We start from the raw sequence: 18,960 nt of genomic DNA, 5'->3' as shown, positions 1-18,960 counted from the left end.
TACATTATATATCATATGTGATAATGGATCTTTGAAAATGATATAAATGCCTAAACACAGGATATCAGTTAGATCTTGTTGCTTCTGTATGATAGCATTCTCAACACTTTGGAAATCATAGTCAAAAAAGTTAGCTTAAAGAGTGCTCTGAATAATGCTAAGTAGAGTTTGGAATAGTATTTTCTATAAGCTGCTTTGAAATATGTGTATGTATGATTTTCATGAATGTGAAAAGCAGACCCCAAAGTTAGTAGCTTTCTATGCTGATGAATTTAACAGTTTTTATTTTCTCTCCAATTTTTTCTGTATTTCCATATTTTGAACATCATATTGCTTTATTGAAGCAATAAGACTTTTTTCAGTCTTATAAAGATATTTTAGTAAGCAGTTTTGACCTAGAAACACCATCTCTGGATTGTGTATAGAGCTCAGTGGTAGAACATTTGCCTTGCATCTATGCACCTGTCTGTAAACTCCTGGCTCAGTCTCCAGCGCCACACACAAGCATGCACACACACAAACTCATTATCACACTTTTTTTATTATTTTATTGAGCTATACATTTTTTTCTCTGCACTCCTCCCTTCCTCTCCCCTTCCCCTCTATGCACTCCCATGGTCCCCATGCTCTCAACTTACTCCAGAGATCTTGTCTTTTTCTACTTCCCATGTACATTAGATCCATGTATGTCTCTCCTAGGGTCCTCATTGTTATCTGTGTTCCCTGGGGTTGTAAATTGTAGGCTGGTTTTCTTTGCTTTATGTCAAAAAGCCACTTATAAGTGAGTCTATATGATAATTGTCTTTCTGGGTCTGGGTTACCTCATTTAATATGATGTTTTCTAGATCCATCCATTTGCCTGCAAATCTCAACATGTCACTATTTTTTTCTGCTGTGTAGTACCCCATTGTGTAAATGTATCACATTTTCCTTACCCATTCTTTGGTCGAGGGGCATTAAGGTCACTCATACATTTTAATTATTTGGAAAGATACTTGAAAATTAAAGCTTAAAATTTTATATTTCTTATTCATAGTATTTATTTGTATAGCTCTTGATTTTAATTGGATGGTTAATATAAAAAATATTAGTATTATTTATCAGAATATAGTCTAGATGATAAATTCATACTATATTCTAAACTCATAGCTTAGAAACCAGCAGAACTGAGGACCACTGCTCAAACTGAAGATCATGTGTTGTTGACCTCCACTCCTGGCCTTCCTTCCCCAGGGCCATCCAGGGAACCTTGTCCTGACCTGTGTTGCAATGAAGTAGCACTGTCCCCATAGTATTATGTATTTATTCCTAGGAACGAAATCACTGTGAATTCAACTACTTTATCTTGATGAAATAGATACTGTCTAAAGTATCTAGATAATAAAAATTCATGCCTAGTTTATTTGTATATTAAGCCAAACCACATTTTAAAACCTAACTAATTGCTTTAGGAATTTATGCTGGGGTTAGAGAGATGGTTCAGCAGCTAAGAGCATTTGCTTTGGTTCCCAGCACTGATATAGTGGATCACAACCTTCTGTGACTAGTTCCAAGGGATCCAGTGCCCTCTGACTTAATCTTTGCATACACCAGGCACACATGTAGTATACATACGTACATGTAGGCAAAACACTCATGTATATAATATATATTAAAATAAATGAATCTGAAAATAATTTTAAAAATTAAAATTTAAAGCCAAATTTATGCAAAATGCAATGAAATTTGACTTTATTTCGATGAAGACTTGCATTGTCAACATTAGGCTAGTCTCCAGGGTGAAGACAACTGAATATACTCATGAATATACTCACAAACAGTGTTTGCGAAGTAGTGCTGATTCAATCTTGTTTTCTTTTCCTTATGTGAGAAAATATTCAATAAAAACAAAAACCAGCAGCTTTCTACTTTTTAATACAAAAAGTGTTTGGAGGACCATTTTTTAAATATCATGACCATGTGAGCTTTATTCCTTTTTACTTTTTAAAGAATAATTGTTATTATTTGAAAATTTCATATGTGTGTACAATTTTAGTCATATTCATCCATCTCTCTACCTCTCTCCAGCTCACTCTGGGACCCACAAACCCTTCTTTTTCTCAGTTTGATGTTTTCGTTCCTTTTATTTTACTTTATTTTTTATGTGTAAGGTTTCTGTCTGTGTATACATCTGTGCACCACATTCATACCTGGTGCCTGAGGAGACCAGAAGAGAGCATCTGACCCCTTGGAACTGGAATCAGAGATGGTTGTGAGCCACCCTGTAGCTGCTGGGAATTGAATTCAGGTCCTCTTGAACAGGTCCACCTGACTTCTGTGCCAATCCTCTAGCAAGGATGTTTTCTTTTTTCAGGTTATCAATATTAGTAACCCCTGCGTCCAGTTATTGCTGACCACGTGGAAATGATGTGGCACTGTCCACTGAGGCAGAGGCATCTTGTTAATAGCCACATGCCCAAAGAAAAGTAACTCTCCTCCTTCTACCCCCATCAAATGCCACTAGCTCCTGAGCAAAAAGTTCAGACTCCAGAGCCCCTCCCCCGCCCATACTGGAGTTTTGACTGCCTTAGTCTTGTACAGGCAGCCACACCTGCTGGGTGGATTTTGCACCAACCATGTCCAGAAGACAGCATTTTAGAGTAGTTTCGTCATCTACTGGCTCTTAACATTCTTTCTACCCACTCTTCCTCAATGTTCCTTGAACCTTGGATGGAAGGAGGGTCATAGAGAATATCCATTGTGTGGCTGAATATTTGCAACCACTTATCCTCAAGACTTGGACCAATCATGAGTTTCTGTCTTAAGCAGTTCTCATTGCAAAAGAAGAGTGTCTTTGACCAAGGGTAAGAGCAGCTTACCTTTTATAAGTTTATATCTGTAGATATGAACATAAATATTGAGAAGCTAGTTTGACAACAAGATCATTTAGTATTGCATCAGTAGGTTCCCCCTAATATCCTAATCATGGCTTGTTGACCAAATTACAGTACCCGCCATGAAATCCATTCTGTGGAACCCTCAGATCTGATCAAAAGGAGTCACTTTCCCCTATAACCATCGTGCTACTACTGGCCAATGGGTACCAATTGCCTGGCAGGGCAGCAGTGAGATCCCTGAGACTCACATGAGAGAAAACCATCAACTTCGGAAAAGTTTTCAAAGTAGAAAAAAAGGGCTCATTAAAGTTTAGTAAATCATGTGAAAACTTCTTCTGGTTGAAGAACTTATGGCCACTTTCTTTTCTCTTCTGAAGTCAGTGCTGTGGCCCAGCAAGTCTTGTGGAACTGTTTAATTGAAGATCCATCGACAGTTCTTCGACATTTCCTGGAAAAACTGACTATCAGCAATAGACAAGTGAGTTGCTCTTCCTTGTCTGTAGCTGTGAGTATGGGTTCTGCTGGAGGCAAGCAAAGGACTCGACAGTGTTGGTGTGTGATATTAGTGTGCTCTGATGTGTACTAATAGGTGCCTTTTATGTAATCATGCACAATATTCATCTTTGCTAATACAGTTGAGATTTCTGGGTTTTTTTCCATGTGTGCATGGCACATTGCTTGGTAACCCCAAGACTTACAAAATTCTCAATATTTTATACAAATATTAAATGAAGCTTGATGTTTTTAGGGTTGAATACATTTACAGAATTCTGGTCATTTTGTAGCCTGGAATGCTAGTGGGGTTATTCCAATATGTTAACATTCTCCATCACCCGAAAAGCTAATTTACAGAACACCTGTAAGGTGTCAAATAAAAGTCATTTTCTGAACAATAAGAAAACAAACTGATGATTAAAAATGGTTTCTATTGTGATTATATTCACTGGAAGATTGAGTTTGGCTTCTGGGAAGTGAGGTTGTTTACAGGCATTTCAACTTATCTTCCCTTGGCTTCATTTTATCTCGTTGATTTGAAGCCTAGGAAACCAAATTAGGGAAGTCAATTAATCTAGTGCTCATAGTACTTTCTCAGATTAGGTCCCTCCCCACATTCCCTTTCCACCTGGCAGCCATGACAAATGCATCCAGCAAAGTGTGCAACCCTTCCATGATTTACCAGTTACCTGTAGACACAGTGCAAAGTTGTATTTTAAAATAAAATGATCTGATGAGGGGTGATATTTATATGTTATCCATAAAAGAAAAGTAGTCCTGCTCATTTGCATAGTAAGACTCACATATAGTATCAGTATCTATGGATTGGTTTCTGTACTGCCATGTTAAAGTGGTGAACGTAATTGAAATTAACTAAAGGGCAAAAGTTAAGAAAATTCCTCTCTTTTCAAGCAGTTAGTCTCTGACAGCATGGCTGTGTGAGGGCTGCTGTGTGGGGGCTAACGCGTCTGCTTTTCTTTTAGGATGAGCTAATGTACATGCTGCGCAAACTTCTCTTAAATATCGGAGACTTTCCAGCTCAGACATCACACATCCTATTCAATTACTTGGTGAGTATCAGCAGCTAATAGATTAGAAATGATTTTTGGTAGGAATTAGGAACATGGAGAAAGGAAAGTGGAGATCCCTCCCCAATAAATTCCTCATAATTGTATAATTGAAGGGGGGTTGGCAAAAGTTTCCACTTTTAGTATAGGGAAAGCCCTGCCTGGCACAATCTTTGGCATCCAGTGGACCCTCAATAAACGTTATTTTCTTGGTCCTACTTTCAGCATTAGGCAACTTCCCTACATTAGTTAGTTCATGTCATTTTTAGTCATCCCAACACACACACACACACACACACACGCAAGCTAGAAAGAATCGTAAGTGTAGGTTTCCATAGTGGCTCTTACGCTTTATCATGATCCAACAGCTTCTCTCTGGCCCCTCCCAGACTTCCCTGCTCTTTCTTCACATTCTTCTCCTTAAAACCTTAAAATGCATTTGAATATGCATTGTGTTTGGATACTGAGGCATGTTAACTATTCTCAATCCAGGCAGACTGACAGACAAATAACTATCTTTGACCTTTTCTTCCTTTGTGTTATAACCGTTTCAGCCACATGAATACACATCTGTAGCAGCGTGATAAACAGCTCACATCACAAATCTACAAGTGTGGGCAATGTTTGTAATCCCTTTATTGTGTCTGTGACAAATTTGGTCTTCCTTCTCAGTGTCCACTCGTTGGCTGCCCAGGAAAAAATAAATACCTGATTCACGTGAAAGCCATCTTAGCCAAGTGCTTCAGCTGTCCCCTGACTAATGCCACTGAAGTGTTAAGGAAGCATTTGAGCAAAGACTACAAATGCAGCGATGATTTAGTTTTAAGAAGAAAAGTCAAGAAAATAAAAACTGGAGTGTAGGAAGAACATGGCTCTGTGCTTGTTCTTTTGACTCAGGTGGGACTAATCATGTACTTCGTGCGGACCCCGTGTGAGTGGGGGATGGACGCCATCTCTGCCACACTGACCTTCCTGTGGGAGGTAGTCGGGTATGTGGAGGGCCTCTTCTTCAAGGATCTCAAGCAGACGATGAAGAAAGAGCAGTGTGAGGTGAAGCTCCTGGTTACTGCTTCAATGCCAGGTAATCCCTAGGTCTAATTATATGTGTATATTCTCCTTTGGAAGATTGGGACTTTTTCACTCACAGGAAAAATAGAGTTCCAACCGCTCGTATTGAATGCACTCAAGAATTTTTGTTTAGTATAGTCAGAAGGAGTATAATAGCCCCTTCAAAAAGTCAGGAGTTGTGAGATGAAAAGGCAGATATCTGAACAGAGTGCCAGGAAATCAGTCCTTGAAGAGTGGCCAAGGTTAAAGATTTATTTAAGTCTATCTCAGAGAGTAGTCGAACTGAAAGCCATTGTGAGTGAGTTTTTGGCACTGCCATTTGAATGGCATTGTTTCTACAGCAAGGACCCTGGGCCTTTGTAAATTCCATGAGAGGAGGCTTTATGAAAAGCTGGAAGAGGGAAAAACAGGAAGAGGGAGAAATAGGAAAGAACACAATGGGTGTTGTCAACTCTCGATGCAGTTCCTCTGCTCTCAGCACAGCTTGTCTGTCTTCAGGATGAAGATTTTTAACAAAGCTTTATCCTTGTGCGTAGAGTATTAAAATATACGAGGATATGTGCATTGAAATGAAGAGAAAGGCTAAATTATACAGAGGCGAGAACACTGGCTCCAACAGCAAAAAAAAAAAAAAAAGCCCGTGGTGTTAAAATCAGCCCTGCCATTTAGTAGCCTTATAACTAGAACTAGCAGTGGAAAAATCATTTCTCATGCCTTCTTTCCATGTATGTGATATTTAAGTGTGATTCCTAACTCACAATTATGATGAATGCATTAGTTTCTGTTTATGAAATACTTTATTGAAAGACCTGATTTGTGATAATCATCCAACAGGGATGGATAATTACACATTTGTATGCTGTGTAGTTGGGATTTTTTACATGAAAAAATGTCATATTGTCACTTGTGTTCTTAAAACGCTGGTTATGTAGCTAGTTTGAAGTCAGACTGGGCTGGATAAGACCATATTACCTGTTTCAAAAGCAAGCAAATTAAATTAAGAAGAACTTAATAAGCTTATTGATACTGTTTTAGTTTTAATGTTTCCTGTCGTTGCTGCAAACTTCCATGAAGGACTATGTTCAGAGTTATTTTTATTTTGGGTAGGTACCAAAACCCTGGTGGTTCATGGACAGAATGAATGTGACATTCCAACCCAGTTGCCCGTCCATGAAGACACTCAGTTTGAAGCTCTGCTGAAGGTGTGGAAGTCTTTCTGACAGATGTTACGCGTGCCCATGGCCTCAGTAAACATGCTTTAGAATTACAATAAATGGCGCTTTCTGTGTTCAAACTAACATACCCTACTCTTCACTCTGCAGAACCCCTCTTCTTTGTACACTTCTATAATTTCTGCCACTTTTAACTGACATTTTAGCTCTGTGTTAAAGCAGGCGAAATTGGGCAGATTCTGTCTCAAACAGCAGCGTTGCCTTTGGATGTTATTCCCAATTCCCCTGAAAGCTGTCGATTCCAGGTTAGGAACATTCGGCGTTACTGTTTTAGCTTTTTACTGGGCCTTGGTTTTGCTCACAGAAGTAAATTCTAGCCATCAGCTGATGTAATACTGAGAGCAATCTATATAGTACAGAAATCACTGGTGACGCAGGAAATATATAACTTAGAATAAATCAGGCAGGCAAAGAAAGAGTTTTCTAATGTTTATAAGAATCCCCCCTCAAAAGGAGTGCAGTTGACTTCTACCTGTAGCTGCAAGGCTTTTCATGTAAGGTAATGAGTATCCTAGGACGGTAACCCCACTCATCTGGAGTCTGCATCCTTAATCATCTTTCCCTACTCGATAAAGATGGAGCCCAGTTCTGGACCCTAATATAAGTAGAAAAGTGTAGGTGGGGGCATGACTTTTCTTTCAGACTTCTTCGAGATTCTTTGAAACTATCAAGCTTTTGACACCACCCATTTGCATACTTGCCTTGGAGGGTGGATACCAAGACTCAGTCAGTGTGTCCCCTCCCTGGCTTCACTACAGCCAGTGTAACATAAATGACAGTACCTCTCTAGTCAGTTTCTTTTCCATTAGTAGTATCATATTAGTTTGACCATACATGTTATCTACATGGAAGACTCTGGAGCCAGCCTACATAAGCACGAGATGCATTATAGTTAGGATTATTCTTGATGTGGTTACTAAGTATACTTTCCCTAATCTCATGCCCAGGAGGTACCACTGTCCCTTCACAGTCTGTCACTCAGTCTTTGGACACTGTAAGAATAGATGACTTACTCTACCAGCCTTTACTGTATTACTTTTAGATAAGTATATCCCTATATGTTCTCATGTCCCTTTAAGAATGTATCTTTCTAGCATATTATCTACCCACCAGGTAATATAGTCTTGGTAAACATTTATAAAATTTGTTGCTATTGCTCTAGGAGTGTCTAGAGTTTTTCAACATCCCAGAATCCCAGTCAACACATTACTTCCTCATGGATAAACGATGGAACCTCATCCACTACAACAAGGTAAGTCTGCGGTCATCATGCCCAAACCTTGCCTAAGTGCAGCTTATTACTGCTGAGGCATCATTTATTCAGTTACATGCATGGTCACTTGGGTCTCTTGGCTTTGGACCAACTGATCTATTTCTACCCCTTAGTGCCCCATCTGTAAAGGGAAACTGATTAGAGTATGTGTGCCGGGGAGGCTGTCATCATTGGAGGAGATAGGCCAGCTTGAGCTCGTAGCTAATCATCGTGGTTGATATGGGTGAACATGTCGTATTTTTATATTGTATTGACAGCTTTTCATTGCTGTGACCACATACAATACAGAAGGGAACTTGGGAGGAAGGGTTATTTTAGCTCATAGTTAAAGTCAATCCACTAAAGCCAGGAATGCATGGTGACAGGAGCTGGGGGCGCTCATCAGTCCCATAGCATCTGCAGTCAGGAAGCCTCGCAGGAGTGCCTGTGCTCAGATCACACTCCTTTTTCTTCTGTCCAGGTCCCCAGCCCATGACATTAAGTTGACAGCAAAGACTGACCAGCCTATGCATACAGTAATGGCAACCGTGTGCCTCTTTGGAATTTTAGCCATTTTGGTTTTCTTTCCCTTACTTTAAACATGATGATAGTGACTTGATCTAATGAACAAAATGACACTTTAAGTGGTCCCCAGGCTTACTTTAGGTTAACCCTCAAACACCCAGTGCTGAGAGTAGATACCCAGACTGGGCAGAGTGAAGGGGATATTGCCTTCCTTAAGGTTCTGTGGAAATGAGAAGTGTAAGGTATCAAGAACAGAAACCATCAGAAAAAAAGTGAACGTTGTGTCTGCCTGCCTTTGGATAAATAGGAAATGAAAATAAAATGTAATTTGTGTTGAGCTGGCTTTTCTCTGTGTGTGTAACCCACTGCAGACCTATGTTCGAGATATTTATCCCTTCCGGAGGTCCGTATCTCCACAGCTGAACCTTGTGCATATGCATCCGGAAAGGGGGCAGGAGCTCATTCAGAAACAGGTGCTTAACCACACCTCTTTATTCTGGGTCATGTTGGGGCGGGGGGGGGTGGACCTGCACACACATTACCAGCCTTGAGATTCTGCAGTTCCATCACGATCCTGTCTCCTGATAATGGATGATAGACAACTTTGCTCAGTGGATTGTCACCTCAAATATGCAAGTTTTATAAATCGGATCCTGGTGCATAAGTTTCTCAGAGAAACTCATATAGGATAATATGAAGCATATAATAGAAGTCCTCTAACCTATTAACGGGACGGTTTCTAGCGTTTTCATTTCACATTTTTATAAAGTGGCATTGAAGGAATACATAGGTGGCATATAGTGGTATATGATTGCAACCCTGGTACTGAGAAGGCAGAGGCAGATATGGTATTCAAGTTCACCCTCAGCTACATAAGGGTTTCAAGGCTGTTATGGACTCCATGAAATCTTTCTTAAATAAACAAAAAAAATAGGGGCTGGGAAGATGACTCCGTGAGTAAAGAGCTTGCTGTGCAAACATACGGACATGAGATCTGACCCCAACTCACATAAAGAGTTCAGAGTGGTGGTGTGTATCATCTGTGCCCGCAGTGCTGGGGGGAGGGGAGGAAGGGGGAGCCACAAGGCTCCCTGACCAGCCAGCCTAACTGAAATAGTGCAATCTAGGCTCAGGGACACCTGCTATCTCTAGAAATAAGGCCGAGAGTGAAGACGCGTGAAGTTGACCTCTGGCAAGCACACCCGCATACTCTCATGTGCCACGTGCACACAAAGTATACATGGTATAGTTTGTATACTATTTTTGTTTTGTTTTGTTTTTCGAGACAGGGTTTCTCTGTGTAATAGTCCTAGCTGTCCTGGAACTCGCTCTTGTCGAGCAGACTGACCTTGAGCTCATAGAGATCCACCTGCCTCTGCCTCCTGAGTGCTGGGATTAAAGGCGTGCGCCACCACAGCCCAGCTAAATGTGTAGCCCAAGCTGGCCTTGAACTCAGATCCTGATGCCTCTGTTCCTTCAGCATATCCTACCGGTCTGCACCACCAGAGCCAGCCATTATTAGTATAGTGACTTAAGTCAGGTGAAAAATAGGTAAAAATATAGTGCCTCAAAATAGCACCAAACTAAAAGCCGGAGATCTAGAGTCCATCCCTACTGAGCAACTGACTAGGACCCTGAAAACAGCAGACACAGCCAAACAATCTAATACTGGAGAGCAGAACAGCATTCGCATGCTTGATCTCAAATCAGACTTTGATCCTAAAGAAAGTCAGCAATCTGCATACAGAACAGGACTTCATACACAGTACCAAAACTGATAATTTTCTCAATGTAGTTCTAATGCTTGTGTATTAACAAACTTATTTTTAAGAAAAATACATAAACAATGATTCAAAGATACTTGATCAACTTGTTTTTTTCTGCACACATCAAGGAGGCTACTACTTTTTATATTAAAATATCATTCATGAGATAAATGAGGATGGCATAGCATTAGAAGACGTAAGTGATACTACCATTAAGATTAAGATTGCTACCATTAACTGCTCAGTCTATTGCCAAGTATAAGGCGCTGGCAAAGCTTGAACAGTGCCAAAGAGCGCCTCCCCGTAATGACCACAGCCTTTCACTTTGCAGCACGATCATCAAAAGCATGGTCAAAAATGCTGCTCCACGGGTGTGTGCGATTTTTGTTTCACACTTCCAAGACTGCTGTAATCGGGGCACCACTCTCTCTACTCCAAGCTGGAACCCTGAGATGTCGAAATTCCCCAGGGAGATACAACATGGAGGCTTATGTTCTATCTCAGAAGTGTCTGCAGCAGCTGTTCATTACTCAGGAGCTTCTTAGTCCTACCTAGTCCTTTGTCAGTGATTATCAAGAGGAACGAAAGACAAGAGCAAGAGCCACAGAGGCGTGCCTTCCAAACTCTGGAACAAGCGGATATCTGGGGGCTGACAGCTTTTGTATCAATAGCTTGTTCCTAGATTTCTTTTTGTCTTTTCTTAAAAAGACAAATCCAGAACTGCCAGGAAGAGTCTTGAGGCATCTGTGGAGATGCAGTGGCAATTGTCAGAGAAAGGCTTCCGTGTTCTGACACCCACACAGATGGGGCTCTGTGTAGTTCTCGACTCTCTTGACAGTCCCTGATCTGTACTTCTCTAGGCCACTGCCCCCCTAAGCTCAGACAGCTTCGGAGACTGAGAGTCCATTAAATATTGTTTATTGTTTCTATCTGGTAAAAACACTCCTTCCTCTTTCCTTCCTCCCCATTTGTTTCATTCTATCAGACAGGTTTGGTACTGAAGATCTCCAGTGTCTTCACTCCGAAATTTTCAGCTTCCTAATTGTGCTCTGTCTGCTTTTGCTAGGTGTTTACCAGGAAGCTGGAGGAGGTGGGGCGAGTGCTGTTTCTCATCTCCCTCACCCAGAAGATCCCCACAGCGCACAAGCAGTCACATGTCTCCATGCTGCAGGAGGATCTTCTCCGGCTGCCCTCCTTCCCCCGGAGTGCAATAGATGCTGAGTTTTCGCTCTTTAGCGACCCTCAAGGTACTGCAGGAGAAAAACCATTCCTCTTGACCTTTTTCTCATGTCTGTGTTTAGATCTGACCACTGGACACCAGTGGTTCTCAAACCTGAATATACACCTGAGTCAGTTGGAGGTTATTTCAAACTCAGAATGCTGGTGCCCATCCTCTAGCTGCCAGTTTCAGGGTGGATTCCAAACTCACATGTCTAACACACTCCCAAGGGATGCTGGTGCCGCTGGTGCCGCTGGTGCCGCTGGTGCCGCTGGTGCCGCTGGTGCCGCTGGTGCTGCTGGTGCTGCCTTCCCAAGCACTGGCTTTGGAGAGCAGTGTTGGTGACGGATTGCAGCAGGTGAAGGAAGCAGGAATGTGATGAAGGGGAATTCCTTCACAGCGGAAGGGCTCCCCCCCCCCCCCCCCCCCCCCCGCCAGATGCCGGATCAGGCACAAACCGCACCAAAGCACCTGTTTTCACAGACAGCTCCTATTAAGAGGGAAAGAAAAGCTAAAGTGGCTGCTCTCTGACGCCCGCAGAAAAGCAGCCGCGCATGTCCTTGCAGATGTGATTTAAAAAAAAAAAAATTCTATTTATTGGATACAAATATTTCAGAGATTATCTAAATTAGAAATTGAGGTTTCAAAACACACTTAATACAAAGTGCTAATTAGTGGCAATGACATTGAGTATAACTTTTTAAAAACAATAACAATCTGCTTTCTATTTTACACACCAATCCCAGTTCTTCCTGCCCTTTTTTTTTTTTTTTTTTTTTTTTTTTTTGGATTTTTCGAGACAGGGTTTCTCCGTAGCTTTTTGTTTCCTGTCCTGGAACTAGCTCTTCTAGACCAGGCTGGACTCGAACTCACAGAGATCCGCCTCCCTCTGCCTCCCAAGTGCTGGGATTAAAGGCGTGCGCCACCACCGCCTGGCTCCTCCTGCCCTCTTTCTGTTCCCCACCACCACCCAACTTCCCCCAAACCCCCCCCCCATCTAATCCTCAGAGAGGGTGAGGCCTCCCATGGGGAGTCAACAAAGTCTAGCTCATCACCTTGAGGCAGGAATGAGGCCCTGGAAGGTCTCCCTCCATAGAGAATTAGCTCCAAAGAGCCAGTTCATGCACTAGGGATAAATACTGAGCCCACTGCCAGGGGCCCCACAGACTGCCCAAGCAGGTGTAATTTTTAGGAGTGGAAAAGGAGAAAGGGGTGAGATATGCATTAGAGTGGGCTAGGATGCCTGCAGTGGTAGGGGTAGAGGGCAAGGGAGAAGGAGACAGGAACGAGGGAAAGGGGGAAGGGATATTTGTCCCAGGGAAACAAAGGAATGCCTCTGAATAGAGAGGAGACTGGGGTGGCCCATAGGACAATGGCTGTTTTTAAAAGGAAAATTAGGAACCCTGTGATAGGGTGAGGTGTTTAATGTTAACTGGACATGTTGGTTGTGCCAAAGGGGGCTTCTGACTGCTGGACTTCAATACTTTGCTAATTGGACCTTGGTAGTCAGCCTCAGGAGGAAGAAGTAGTAACCAAATAAGGGGGAGACCTTGATGACTGGCTTTAGGAACGTAATCTAATGTTTTTAGCCACATAGAGAACTGGGGGAGAGAACCACATGTTCCAGTGGACTAGTGTTCCTTCAGTGTTACTGCACGGGAGTCCCTTGAGTAAGCAAAATGCAAGGTGCAGTAAGAAGATCAAAGGAGGCCCAGCTAATCCTGCGTGACACAAACCAGGACAGTGTTCCTCGGGGGAGAGAAATGCATGAACTGCTGGCAAAGCGTGAGGGAGCTGTAGGAAGGACACAAATGAGCCACCTAGGCCTTGGGGTTTTATTACTCTGTATTGTTGCAAAACTCGCTGAATACGACATTTAAATTCTGTTCATTTCAGTGTAACTTATGCCTGAAGTGAGGCAGAGTCAGAGACATAGCAAGAGATCCAGCTAAGAACCTTACTTTGTTACCATGGTTGATTTAGGACAAGCCACTTAAATTACCATCCCTGGATTTCATGGTTCCTGACAGAAAGGGTTCTGGTCTAAATGATGATAAGAAAGCCAGATGCTGACCCCAACCCTCACTGTTGTTCAGCCAGAGAATGTCTTTCAGCAGTTCATTTAACAACACGATACTGCAAATGCCTGTCATGGCTTGCCCAGACTTAAATAAAAGAGGTTGTTGGTGCAGATCCTCAGATAAAGGAAGTGTCCTGCCCATGCAGGCAGCATCGTGCTGGGAAACCATTCAGCGGTAGGTTTTCTGGAGCTGGAACAAGCAAATGGGAAATAGTTATGCAGCAGCATTTGATCTCCTGCTCATGCCGAGAGGGCTGGTGCCAGACTAATTCTGTCTCTGCAACTTCGTGTTCCCACAGCTGGGAAGGAACTGTTTGGCCTCGACACCCTTCAGAAAAGCCTGTGGATCCAGCTCCTGGAGGAAATGTTCCTGGGCATGCCTAGCGAGTTTCCCTGGGGAGACGAAATCATGCTTTTTCTCAACGTGTTTAATGGGGCTCTGATTCTCCACCCCGAAGACAGTGCTCTGCTCAGGCAGTATGCCGCCACTGTCATCAACACAGCTGTGCACTTCAATCACCTCTTCTCTCTCAGCGGCTACCAGTGGGTTCTCCCCACCATGCTGCAGGTGCCTGGCATCTCCTCTTCTAGCTACACAAGGAACCCAGCCCCGCTCAGACCTATCAGTCCAGCAAGTTAACTTCATTGTTACAGCAGAAGGCACCCACTGAAATCCCCACATGAAATTTCAAGAGTTGACACTATTCTGTGCTATCCTGAGATTCTGCCCTAGAGTTGGGAGCTGGGATACTCTTCCCGTGTTCTTTTGCACAGTGACGCCCAAAATGAGGCATCTGGAATAGCAGCCTCAGTATTTCCTAATAGCGCCCAAGAAATTCACTCTCCTGAACTCCATCTCAGACTCGTTGAATAAGAAACTCAGTGGTGGGGGCCCAACAGTGTGTGTCTTTATCAAGTCATGAGGCAGGGCAGCTCCTATAGACAGCGAGAAGACCTCTGGGCTGTGCTTGCGCCAGCTGGACAGCAGAGTTTTTCTGCCATGACCTCAGTTTGAACAGGGATTTTTAGTGCCATAAAGTTGTGTCCAAGGGATTGGAGGAGTTGATTTTAGCAGGATTTTCTGTTTCACATGTCCAGTGTGCATCTGGCTGCACTTGGAAGTAGAGTATCAGAGATAATTCAGACAAGACCTGGGGTTAATTCTAGCTGCCTGTTTGGAGGAAGATTTTAATGAACATTACGAAAATAGCATGTTTGTACAAAACACATTCTGTTTCATCCAATGATAACAAAAATATTTGCTTTTACCCCAAGTCTCTCTGACTCATTTTTAAGTAATAGCAATTTTTTCTTTTGTCAATTACCAAAAGTAATTACACTCATTTTAAAATGAGTAAAGTTTGAACAACACATGGAGATCACCCGCGTCTCTTCTCCCCAGAAAACTTTTGAATGAAAAGTGAAATGTATGCCCTGGTAGTGCTGAAGCAGGCATGGGCAGCCCGTATATGGCGGTTCTGGTGAACCCATATTGGGTTTCTTGTTCTAAGTTGATGAGGATGACTGACCAGGTCTCTTCCTCAAGGGGGCACCAGATCTCATTATAGATGGCTCTGAGCCACCATGTGGTTGCTGGGAATTGAACTCAGGACCTTTGGAAAAGCAGCCAGTTCTCTTAGCCACTGAGCCATTTTATGTCCCCTGAAAATCTATACGCTGGCATTAAAATAAAACTACATAATACCATATTCAAATTTGCATCCATTTTTCAAGTAATAAAGATCTTCGTGTGAATTTCATATAGCTATTGAGCTTTAAAGCATCATTTGAAATAACTACACTTCCATTGTTTTGGGATTTCCTCTAACCTGGCTCAGAATGGCTGAAGATCTAAAACAAATGATGGCGGTACTTGCGTGGATGTGAGGAAAGGCAACATTTACTCACTGACGTGAAAAGTGCAGCCTGGTGGCCCCTCTGTGGAAATCAGATTCCTAAAAGAACTAAACATAGATGCACCACACAACCCAGCTGCATCTTAGGCTGATGCCGAAAGGATGCTATATCCTACTGTAGAGACACCTGCTCGTCCACTCTCTCTGGTGCTCTATTTGCAATAGCCAAGGCACAGAAACAGCCTCGGTTTCCATCAACTGATGACTAACTGATAATGAACATGTGGTGTATTTACACAATGCATGTACCACAATTCACTTAACAAGCTATCACTTAATAATTCATTTAACTTATTTCAAGTTTTCCACTATTACAAATGACCTGCAGGAGGTATTTTTAGGTAAACATCATATCTATTTCTCTCACTGAAATAAATGTCTAGTCTTAAGTTTTCTGGGGGAAAATATATGTTTGGTTTATAGGAATCTTATGTCTATCAGCAAAACACCTCAAGAAAGCTGATGCTATATTACAACCCACCCTACAAGCTTCTAGAATTTGCCCTTTTCTGTTTCCTGTGGGAACACTTCCTAAGTAAGCGATACTTCTCTGTAGGTATATTCTGACTATGAGAGCAACCCTCAGCTGCGTCGAGCCATCGAGTTTGCCTGCCGCCAGTTCTACATTCTCCACCGGAAGCCCTTTGTGCTCCAGCTGTTCGCCAGTGTGGCCCCTCTCCTGGAGTTTCCGGTGAGTAAGATCGAGAGAATAAGTGAAGACCGATCAACTGAAGCGTTTACAGCAACAGCAAGGGAGGAAGGTGGGCATCACTTGTGTTTGGGCAGAATGCAGAGGCAGGCAGAGATATCGCAAGGCTCCAGAGTGGATGGGAAGGAAGCTTAAGATGAGCTTAGCTGACTACTGGCATTTGGTAGCTCCCTGAAATTCTTCACCAGAATGTCAGACACAGAGTTATAGACATTGAATTTCACTTAGATATTGTGATGTATATTTGAATTTATAAATTTTGAAGTCAGCCATATTAGTGCTAAAGTAGCAATCAATAACCCCAAAGTGTTTTTGTTGTTGTTGTTTGCTTTATGTAGGATGCTGCCACCAACACCGGGTCCAGCAAAGGAGTGTCAGCTCAGTGTCTGTTTGACTTGCTGCAGTCCCTGGAGGGAGAAACCACAGATATTTTGGACATTCTAGAGCTGGTTAAGGCTGAGAAGCCCCTTAAGTCACTAGGTAAATACAAAACTGTCTCCAGCATCCTTTTTTGGACAGCAATTGTTCAAATAGGTATTTGTGTGTATATATATATATTAAAACAGTAATATAATATATGTAACTAATTCAAAAATAATAAATGGAACAATGTTAGATGTTAAGTGAGTAGATTTTTTTTTTATTTTCTTGTCACAAAATTCTTGTAAATCTGCAAAATGAGGAATCCTCTTCTGTGAAAAGCATGCTGAAGTGTATCTCAGTAGACCCACACTCTAACAGTTTAATCCCAGCAATTCTGGGGAAATAGTTTTCTAGAATGGTCTTTTGTTATGTAATGAACAGAATTAGATATAATTCAATGGTAAAGCTTTCTCTTCTACCTCATGTTGTAATAGGTACTGCTATTACATGTTGCTGCTAGTTTATTCCTGGCTACTCAGCCTCAAAATAATCACATAGAAGCTATATTATTTAAATCACTGCTTGGCCCATTCGCTCTAGCTTCTTATTGGCTAACTCTTACATCTTTATTTCTCCATTAATCTGTATATACAGCAAAGTTTCAGCACGTCTGTCTCTGGCTGCAGCTCCATGGCTTCTCCCTGACTCTGCCTCCATTCTCCCAGCATTCAGTTTAGTTTTACCTGCCTAGCTAAGTTATGCCCCCCTATAGGTTCAAATCAGTTTCTTTATTCATTAATGGTAATCACAGCATACAGAGGGGAATCCCACGTCAACCTCCAACAATTAAAATGCCTCAGTACCTCCCATTCAGTAAGACTGTTAAAACCTCCCTTCTTTCTTTCTTTTTTATTAATTTTTTCATTTATTTTACATACCAATTCTCTCTCCCTTCTATCTTCCTGTCCCCTCTCCACACCTTCCATCTATCCCCCCTGCCCCCATTATCCAGTGGTTTAAATGAAGGAAGGAGAATTTTGTTCTTTCAGATGAAAAAATTTATAGTTTGCAGAATTCATGAATAAAATCTAAGTGACAAAAGAACTTTGGTAGTGATCCACTCTGTTTCTCATCTTTGCAGACTTTTGCTATGGAAATGAAGACCTGACTTTCTCCATCAGCGAAGCCATCAAACTCTGTGTCACGGTGGTGGCTTACGCTCCTGAGTCATTCAGAAGGTAATCGCAGACCTCTTTTGTGTCCCTTGTGATAAAAAAGTATAGCAAAGAAATAAAACTGAATAAGAAAGGTTATGTTTCGCATATCTTTCTGTAACATCTTGGTGAGTAAGCATCTAAAAACCAAATTTAGAAGATATTTCATAGCAGAAGTCCTGAAAAATATTGTAAATTGTCTTGAATTTGAAATTCCCTGATTTGGAATTCTGTGCAGAGGCTAAGATATTTATTCCTGATAAAAAGAAAATATTTTCCACTTATGTAATACATAGTTAGAAAACAAAATTCTATAACAGACATTTAAACCATCTGTGAAAAGTGCCTCCAAAGACTAATGAGAACTGTTTGGTCAAAAGTGAGACCCCAGCCCCCTGATACCCTATATCCAAAGACTTTGGGGTGTTTGGGTTGGAAGCGTCACCCCAGCCCCCTGGGAGTTTCCTTGGTTGGGACTCCACCTCCAGAAAAGCCCGCCAAGCCTTACCCCTCCCCAGGGAGGGTCAGGACCACTCCCACAGGCAATTTAGGCTGCCACTGAGAAAAAGAACATGTGGTTTCGGGTTTTATGTGGGCCTCCCCTCACCCCCATCATGCTTTCCCACCATCTGGGAGGGCTGCAGTAAAGATGGGCATTAATTAGGTCTAATTTGACCTGATTGGAATTATTTGCGGCGGCAGAGAGGCTCATCCTAAGATTATTCCTAACAAGAACACGAAGGGCAGCGATATACGTCTCGTGTTTTATTTTGCCAGGAACACGAAAGCCAAAGAACTCAAATGAAAAGTGAGTCACCCCAGTGCCAGGAAGCTGGCTCTTGTCAGATACATATGTTCCATCTCCTCCTAACAACCCTACCACGCGGGCACACCCTCCAGGAAGAGGGACCAACCTCACTCTGCTCACTGTGTCTTTGTACATTTGCTCTTCGGATGGGTTTCTGCTCTCCCCAGAACAGAATAAAGGACCAAGAGGTGGCCGGGATTTCTCTTAATTGAACTCTTCTCGAAAGAAACATCAGGAATGGATAAAAATGTAGCCAGCAGTCTCAGGTTTTTGTCATCTCTGATGAGGATTAGACATTAATCCAACAGTCAGGCAGGCTTTTAAGAGAAGAAAATGTGCAGTCTCTGGGGTGATAGACTCCCACTGCCCT

General features: G+C 42.1%; 1 protein-coding gene across 9 annotated transcripts in view; it reads left to right on the top strand.

Moving 5' to 3' along the window:
• Positions 1–18,960, top strand: part of Unc80 (unc-80 homolog, NALCN channel complex subunit) — a 191,109-nt gene that overhangs the window by 126,818 nt on the left and 45,331 nt on the right. For all 9 annotated transcript variants that reach the window (XM_057761422.1, XM_057761420.1, XM_057761417.1 and 6 more), the window contains 11 exons: positions 3,254–3,354; positions 4,355–4,441; positions 5,336–5,519; positions 6,614–6,708; positions 7,901–7,990; positions 8,887–8,988; positions 11,348–11,528; positions 13,880–14,148; positions 16,053–16,187; positions 16,544–16,685; positions 17,710–17,806. In XM_057761422.1, coding sequence (XP_057617405.1) covers positions 3,254–3,354; positions 4,355–4,441; positions 5,336–5,519; positions 6,614–6,708; positions 7,901–7,990; positions 8,887–8,988; positions 11,348–11,528; positions 13,880–14,148; positions 16,053–16,187; positions 16,544–16,685; positions 17,710–17,806 — 1,483 coding nt within the window. The remainder of the gene's footprint in view (positions 1–3,253; positions 3,355–4,354; positions 4,442–5,335; positions 5,520–6,613; positions 6,709–7,900; positions 7,991–8,886; positions 8,989–11,347; positions 11,529–13,879; positions 14,149–16,052; positions 16,188–16,543; positions 16,686–17,709; positions 17,807–18,960) is intronic.

Source organism: Chionomys nivalis, chromosome 2 (assembly GCF_950005125.1).
Source record: "Chionomys nivalis chromosome 2, mChiNiv1.1, whole genome shotgun sequence".
In the NCBI taxonomy this organism is placed as follows: Eukaryota; Metazoa; Chordata; class Mammalia; order Rodentia; family Cricetidae; genus Chionomys; species Chionomys nivalis.
Note: the sequence above shows the minus strand (reverse complement) of the source record. Positions and strands in the feature narration are given on the sequence as shown.